This window comes from Myotis yumanensis, unplaced genomic scaffold, assembly GCF_028538775.1.
Source record: "Myotis yumanensis isolate MYYU_CA2020_CCGP unplaced genomic scaffold, mMyoYum1.0.hap1 SCAF_4, whole genome shotgun sequence".
Lineage (NCBI taxonomy): Eukaryota > Metazoa > Chordata > Mammalia > Chiroptera > Vespertilionidae > Myotis > Myotis yumanensis.
The window spans coordinates 95,131,100-95,139,770 of NW_027223755.1; the positions used below are offsets into that span (position 1 = coordinate 95,131,100).

Consider the following 8,671-nt stretch of genomic DNA (forward strand, 5'->3'; position numbering starts at 1 on the left):
ATGACAATGTGCGTGATGGTTGGGGATCCCCTGTGTTTCATTGGGAACCTGACCCTCCCAGGAAAGGAGTTTCATGATTTGGGGGGAAGAGGGGACCCTGGGTTTCCCCTCCAATGCCTTTACCCAGAGTAGGAGCAAGAAAACAGTTCCCGACGAGAAATCAAGATGGCAGCATAGGTAAACACCGGAGATTGCTGCCTCGCACAACCACTTCAAAAATACAACTAGCCGTAACCAGTTTGGCTCAGTGGATAGAGCGTCGGCCTGCGGACTGAAGGGTCCGAGGTTCGATTCCTGCCAAGGGCATGTACCTTGGTTGCGGGCACATCTCCAGTAGGGGGTGTGCAGGAGGCAGCTGAATTGATGTTTCTCTCTCATCGATGTTTCTAACTATCCCTCTTCCTTCCTCTCTGTAAAAAAAAATCAATAAAATATATTTTAAAAAATACAACTAAAGGACTGAACAGACATCATCCAGAACCACAGGAAGGCTGGCTGAGTGGAAATTCTACAACTAGAAGGAAAGAGAAAAGCAAACCGAGACTCAGAGGAGGTGCGGTGCGGAAGTAAAATTCAAAGGTGCGGAGATGCATGCGTAGCGGGCTGGCAGCTGAGGACACGATTGTCTTTTTCAATCGGGAGGGAGTCTCAGGGCGAGTCTCTGGGGACCCAGACTCATACAGGAGAAACGGGACTGTCTGGCATCGGTCGGAACTCGAGGGCAGCTTTCTCTCGGAGGCACTTGCAGCGATTGCCGGGGCCTCTGAGGACAGGACTGAGAGCAGCCATACCACTCGCTCCGCCCGCCCTGTTGATCCCCTGGGACCCCGCCCTGCCCAAGCTGTGCATGGAGGCTTTTGCATATGAAAGGCCTGGCCCTTTGTAATCTGAAAATTACTTAACAAACTGCAGCTGCCCCAAGGCCCCAGGGCAACTTGCATTGCTTTACAGCTGGCTTCTGCTGGGTAGCCTCAGGCAGAGGCTAGATTAGCACCTCCTTAGATCCAAGAGCCAGTGTACCCAGTGGTCAGAGTGGGACCATCCAATTACAACTCAGATCCATAAGGGACACACTCAGGGGGCAGACTCAGTGAGCACCAAAGCCCCACTGAAGCAAGTCTTGCCCCATAAGGGTGTCTTCAGCACAGAAGTTCTCCCACCGTAGATACAGCTGATTCTCACAGCCAATTGGCCTGGAGGTCAAATCCTCCCAGTGTTACCTACAACAATCAAGGCTTAACTACAACAAGACTGTGCACAAAGCCCACAAGGGGGTGCACCAAGAGTGTCTACCTCAGGTAATTGGGGAGGCTGAGCCACTGGGCCCTATAGGACACTTAGCACAGAAAGCCACTCTATCGACACAGCGAAGCATAAAAAATGCAGAGACAAAGAAACAGGACACAAATGACAGAAATGGAGGAAAGCAAACTACTGGATATAGAGGTCAAAACCACACTTTTAAGGTTTTTCAAGAATTTTCTAGAAACCGCCAATAAACTCAATGAGACCCTCAAGAAATCTAGTGATACCCTCAATGTTGTGATAAAGAACCAACTAGAAATTAAGCATACACTTACTGAAATAAAGAATATTACACAGATTCCCAACAGCAGACCAGAGGATCCCAAGAATCAAGTCAAAGATTTGAAATACGAAGAAGCAGAAAACACCCAACCAGAAAAGCAAAATGAAAAAAGAATCCAAAAATACGAAGATAGTGTAAGGAGACTCTGGGACAACTTCAAGCGTACCAACATCCGAATTATAGGGGTGCCAGAAGAAGAGAGAGAGCAAGATATTGAAAACCTATTTGAAGAAATAATGACAGAAAACTTCCCCTACCTGGTGAAAGAAATAGACTTACAAGTCCAGGAAGCGCAGAGAACCCCAAAGAAAAGGAATCCAAAGAGGACCACACCAAGACACATCATAATTAAAATGCCAAGAGCAAAAGACAAAGAGAGAACCTTAAAAGCAGCAAGAGAAAGAAACTCAGTTACCTACAAGGGAGTACCCATACGACTGTCAGCTGATTTCTCAACAGAAACTTTGCAGGCCAGAAGGGAGTGGCAAGAAATATTCAAAGTGATGAATGCGAAGAACCTACAACCAAGATTACTTTATCCAGCAAAGCTACCATTCAGAAGTGAAGGTCAGATAAAGAGCTTCACAGATAAGGAAAAGCTAAAGGAGTTCATCACCACCAAACCAGTATTATATGAAATGCTGAAAGGTATCCTTTAAAAACAGGAAGAAGAAGAAAATCAACAAGTGAATCTAAAAATCAAGTGAATAAATAATCTGATGAACATAATAAACTGGTGATTATAATAGAATCAGGGGCATAGAAAGGGAATGGACTGACTATTCTTGGGTGGAAAGGGGTGTGCGGGATGTGGGAAGAGACTGGACAATAATCGTGCACCTATGGATGGGGACAGTGGGTGGGGAGTGAGGGCGGAGGGTGGGGTGGGAACTGGGTGGAGGGGAGTTATGGGGGGGGGGGAAAGAGGAACAAATGTAATAATCTGAACAATAAAGATTTAATTAAAATTAAAAAAAGAAAACAGTTCCCCTCCACTTCCTGCCACACAGTCTAGAGACCAGCGGTTCTCAACCTGTGGGTCGAGACCCCTTTGGCGGTCGAACGACCCTTTCACAGGGGTCGCCTAAGACCATCCTGCATATCAGATATTTACATTACGATTCGTAACAGCAGCAACATTACAGTTATGAAGAAGCAACGAAAGTGATTTTATGGTTGGGTCACACCATGAGGAACTGTATTTAAAGGGCCAGAAGGCTGAGAACCACTGGGCGGGTGGGCACTGCCTCAGTCCCTTCACAGCCCTGGGCAGGAGCGGGTGGGGGAACCCCAGTAGCACAGACACAGGCAGGTAAAGGTCACTTATTAGACATTTATTTCGTGGAGGTTCACAGGCGATGGTAGCGGAAGAGTTCCCGCCGGCACACGGGACACGTGTGACTCACGTCCATTAAACTGTCCACGCAGAAGGGGAAGAGACAGCAGCCCAGGATACACCTGCAGCCTCGGGAGCAGTGGGCCGTGGGCCAGGGGCCAGGCTGGGTGCGCCCCGCCAAGCCTGCACCCCCCATGCTTGGCCCTGCCCTGCCTCCTCTGCCCGGCCAGCCCTCCCCAGCCAGCAGACCCTCCCCCGCCGATGGCCGGGGTGCCTACTCACCCAAACATGAAGAGGCCTGTACACAGCAACCAGGTGAGGATCCCCGGGATCGGGGTGGTCACCGTGATGACGTAGTTCCCGCAGTACGGACACAGGTAGCTTATGGGCACGGGAGTCGCCAACATAGGCACACCGCTGAACACAGCTTGGGGCGGGAAGGGGCGGGTCAGGCCTCACACCCCTCTCCTCAGCGTCCACCACTGGGTGGACCCTCGCATGGCCTGTGCCCTCTGCAGGTTCTCCTGCTCCTTGAGCAGCCCAGACCGTCCACAGGGGCCCCAAGCCCCCAGCAGTCCCCTTCCCTCCAACCACCAGCCTCAGGGCTCAGGGGCCTCCTCAGTCCAGGCACCCTGCCTCTCTGACCGGGGACCCAGGGAGCTGGGAGCCTTTCTGGGTTTAAACTGGATTGAACATCAATCCAGTGTGTTCCCAGGGCATCCCGCCCACGCAGGCCCTCTCGGGCTTTGGTTTAACTCGGCCAGAGCTGCTTGCTAACCCTGCCATCAGAAAGCTCCCATCGACACGGGAAAGCAGTTGCATTGCAAACACACACACACGCACACACACACACACACACACACACACACCCCCAACATAACAGAAAACCCAACAGCCTTCTTCTTGTCTCTTCCTCTTGCATTTGTACACAGGGACCAAAAAGTGTGCGCAGCCCTCGTAAACCCTGCAGCCCGGTGGGCAGCGAAGGCTGTGGTGCCGGCTGCGTCTCCTGTCAGGAGCCTGGTCCCAGGGCCTCTGGTGTCTGACCCAGGGCGCAGGGCCTGGTCTGGTGGACTGTTCAGAGCCATGAGGACTTGGGCTTTTCTGGGGCCCAGGGGGCGGGGGTGCTGGGTTTGGACCCCTGAAGCCTGATGTAGCCACCCCGTTTGGCAGAGAACTCGGGAAAGAACTGGCTGGAAGGGGTGACCCACGGGCTCTATGGTCTTGACAACAGTGAGGATGCTGCCTTCGCTCTGGCCCCCGGGAATTCACAACCGAATCCAGCAGCTCTCAGCCTTCCCAGTGTTCCCCAATTCCCCGGCAAGTGTTTAACAATCCCTAAGCCCAGGCCCCACCTGGGGGTCGGCACCCCCTCACCTGTGGTTGGGGTAGCGCCTTGGCAGAGTAGATAATAGGATTCTACTTCACACGCATTTCCTGAGCACCTACTGTGTACCAGACCTCCCCTCTCCCCGCACTGGAGATTTCACATTGGAGGGAAACGCGCATGGCTTTGGGCAAAGTGGCCACTGGCAGCTGAGGGGGCAGGGAAGGAGGGCTTCCCAGAGGAGGCGCTGGGGGGCAGAGTCTTGGGGAGTGGCCAGGGCAAGGAGAGGAGGCAGGAGCACTCACCTGTGTGAATAACCCGGGGGCCTTGGAAGTATGATTGAGGAGGCATATGAGGTGGAGGAGGTGATCTAGGAGGAGGAGGAGAAGATGGCAGCGGTGATGGCTCTTTGGGAGAGAGAAAGGAAAACACACTTAGATATGAAGGTCCACTATGTGCCAGGCACTGAGCTAAAAACTTGGTCAGCCTGAGGGAGATACCCATTTTACAGGACAGAAAGCTGAGGCTAGACGAATGAATCAAGTTGGTTGTATCACTAATAAATGGAGGAGCTGAAAGGTGAACCCAGGCATTTCAGACTCCAGTGTGCCCTCATTGTCCTAGGAGGTAAGACCTCCCTAGTGTCGGTGCCAGGGAGCTGACGGTGGGGAACTGCACAGGGCCCTATAATTCCTTTCTTTTTAATCCTCACCTGAGGATATTTTTCCATTGATGTTTAGAGAGAGTAGAAGGGAGGGGGAGAGACAGAAACATGGGTATGAAAGAGACACATCGATTGGCTGCCTTCTACATGCGCCCCGACGGGGGCCGGGCATCGAGCCTGCAACCAAGGTATGTGCCCTTGACCAGAATCAAACCCGCCATCCTTCAGTCAGTGGGCCGATGCTCTAACCACTGAGCAACTGGCTAGGGCACCTTTTTTTTAAAAAAATCTTATCTGAAGCATTTGTTATGTGTCAATCTCTGTACTAAACACTTTACACCCCTCACTCCACTTATTCTTGCCAAAACACCAGGGAGGTAGCTGTGTGGTGCCTGAAAATTTTTCCAGTTTTGCAGATGTGGAGACTAGGCTCAGAGAGGTTAACATGCCTGAGGCCCCCGGTAAATAAGTACCAGCATCAAGGACGGAACTCAAGAAGCCTCCAGAGCACATGCTACTCCGGGCCACGCCCTGGCCTCTGGACAGGACGGCTACAGAAGCAGCGACATTGCCCCTGCTCTTTCTGGGAGGGGCTTTTTGGGTCTCCTCCATTCTTCCCACCTTGGGTCCCTCCTCCCCTGAAAGGGGCCTCTTAAAGTGCGGACACTCAGCTCTGTCCCTCGGCACCCCCAGCAGTCAGCTCTTGGCCAGCCCTGGGGACCAGCACGCAGGTAGAGGGCTGTTTGGGCAAGAAATTCTGGGACCCTGGGTCCCCAGAGTGTCTGAGGGGGGCAGTAATGGGAGCCCTGTAATTTTAATGACAATGTGCGTGATGGTTGGGGATCCCCTGTGTTTCATTGGGAACCTGACCCTCCCAGGAAAGGAGTTTCATGATTTGGGGGGAAGAGGGGACCCTGGGTTTCCCCTCCAATGCCTTTACCCAGAGTAGGAGCAAGAAAACAGTTCCCGACGAGAAATCAAGATGGCAGCATAGGTAAACACCGGAGATTGCTGCCTCGCACAACCACTTCAAAAATACAACTAGCCGTAACCAGTTTGGCTCAGTGGATAGAGCGTCGGCCTGCGGACTGAAGGGTCCGAGGTTCGATTCCTGCCAAGGGCATGTACCTTGGTTGCGGGCACATCTCCAGTAGGGGGTGTGCAGGAGGCAGCTGAATTGATGTTTCTCTCTCATCGATGTTTCTAACTATCCCTCTTCCTTCCTCTCTGTAAAAAAAAATCAATAAAATATATTTTAAAAAATACAACTAAAGGACTGAACAGACATCATCCAGAACCACAGGAAGGCTGGCTGAGTGGAAATTCTACAACTAGAAGGAAAGAGAAAAGCAAACCGAGACTCAGAGGAGGTGCGGTGCGGAAGTAAAATTCAAAGGTGCGGAGATGCATGCGTAGCGGGCTGGCAGCTGAGGACACGATTGTCTTTTTCAATCGGGAGGGAGTCTCAGGGCGAGTCTCTGGGGACCCAGACTCATACAGGAGAAACGGGACTGTCTGGCATCGGTCGGAACTCGAGGGCAGCTTTCTCTCGGAGGCACTTGCAGCGATTGCCGGGGCCTCTGAGGACAGGACTGAGAGCAGCCATACCACTCGCTCCGCCCGCCCTGTTGATCCCCTGGGACCCCGCCCTGCCCAAGCTGTGCATGGAGGCTTTTGCATATGAAAGGCCTGGCCCTTTGTAATCTGAAAATTACTTAACAAACTGCAGCTGCCCCAAGGCCCCAGGGCAACTTGCATTGCTTTACAGCTGGCTTCTGCTGGGTAGCCTCAGGCAGAGGCTAGATTAGCACCTCCTTAGATCCAAGAGCCAGTGTACCCAGTGGTCAGAGTGGGACCATCCAATTACAACTCAGATCCATAAGGGACACACTCAGGGGGCAGACTCAGTGAGCACCAAAGCCCCACTGAAGCAAGTCTTGCCCCATAAGGGTGTCTTCAGCACAGAAGTTCTCCCACCGTAGATACAGCTGATTCTCACAGCCAATTGGCCTGGAGGTCAAATCCTCCCAGTGTTACCTACAACAATCAAGGCTTAACTACAACAAGACTGTGCACAAAGCCCACAAGGGGGTGCACCAAGAGTGTCTACCTCAGGTAATTGGGGAGGCTGAGCCACTGGGCCCTATAGGACACTTAGCACAGAAAGCCACTCTATCGACACAGCGAAGCATAAAAAATGCAGAGACAAAGAAACAGGACACAAATGACAGAAATGGAGGAAAGCAAACTACTGGATATAGAGGTCAAAACCACACTTTTAAGGTTTTTCAAGAATTTTCTAGAAACCGCCAATAAACTCAATGAGACCCTCAAGAAATCTAGTGATACCCTCAATGTTGTGATAAAGAACCAACTAGAAATTAAGCATACACTTACTGAAATAAAGAATATTACACAGATTCCCAACAGCAGACCAGAGGATCCCAAGAATCAAGTCAAAGATTTGAAATACGAAGAAGCAGAAAACACCCAACCAGAAAAGCAAAATGAAAAAAGAATCCAAAAATACGAAGATAGTGTAAGGAGACTCTGGGACAACTTCAAGCGTACCAACATCCGAATTATAGGGGTGCCAGAAGAAGAGAGAGAGCAAGATATTGAAAACCTATTTGAAGAAATAATGACAGAAAACTTCCCCTACCTGGTGAAAGAAATAGACTTACAAGTCCAGGAAGCGCAGAGAACCCCAAAGAAAAGGAATCCAAAGAGGACCACACCAAGACACATCATAATTAAAATGCCAAGAGCAAAAGACAAAGAGAGAACCTTAAAAGCAGCAAGAGAAAGAAACTCAGTTACCTACAAGGGAGTACCCATACGACTGTCAGCTGATTTCTCAACAGAAACTTTGCAGGCCAGAAGGGAGTGGCAAGAAATATTCAAAGTGATGAATGCGAAGAACCTACAACCAAGATTACTTTATCCAGCAAAGCTACCATTCAGAAGTGAAGGTCAGATAAAGAGCTTCACAGATAAGGAAAAGCTAAAGGAGTTCATCACCACCAAACCAGTATTATATGAAATGCTGAAAGGTATCCTTTAAAAACAGGAAGAAGAAGAAAATCAACAAGTGAATCTAAAAATCAAGTGAATAAATAATCTGATGAACATAATAAACTGGTGATTATAATAGAATCAGGGGCATAGAAAGGGAATGGACTGACTATTCTTGGGTGGAAAGGGGTGTGCGGGATGTGGGAAGAGACTGGACAATAATCGTGCACCTATGGATGGGGACAGTGGGTGGGGAGTGAGGGCGGAGGGTGGGGTGGGAACTGGGTGGAGGGGAGTTATGGGGGGGGGGCGGAAAGAGGAACAAATGTAATAATCTGAACAATAAAGATTTAATTAAAATTAAAAAAAGAAAACAGTTCCCCTCCACTTCCTGCCACACAGTCTAGAGACCAGCGGTTCTCAACCTGTGGGTCGAGACCCCTTTGGCGGTCGAACGACCCTTTCACAGGGGTCGCCTAAGACCATCCTGCATATCAGATATTTACATTACGATTCGTAACAGCAGCAACATTACAGTTATGAAGAAGCAACGAAAGTGATTTTATGGTTGGGTCACACCATGAGGAACTGTATTTAAAGGGCCAGAAGGCTGAGAACCACTGGGCGGGTGGGCACTGCCTCAGTCCCTTCACAGCCCTGGGCAGGAGCGGGTGGGGGAACCCCAGTAGCACAGACACAGGCAGGTAAAGGTCACTTATTAGACATTTATTTCGTGGAGGT

At 50.5% G+C, this 8,671-nt stretch overlaps 1 protein-coding gene across 1 annotated transcript; it reads right to left on the bottom strand.

Moving 5' to 3' along the window:
- Nucleotides 1-2,937: 2,937 nt before the first annotated feature.
- LOC139009477 (LITAF domain-containing protein-like) lies at nucleotides 2,938-5,484 on the bottom strand. Its single transcript, XM_070413762.1, has 4 exons — nucleotides 5,471-5,484; nucleotides 4,557-4,621; nucleotides 3,207-3,351; nucleotides 2,938-3,046 (listed from the first exon to the last, which is right to left on the bottom strand). Exons 1-4 carry the CDS (start codon nucleotides 5,482-5,484, stop codon nucleotides 2,938-2,940), a joined length of 333 nt encoding a protein of 110 aa, XP_070269863.1.
- Between the last annotated feature and the right edge of the window lie 3,187 nt (nucleotides 5,485-8,671).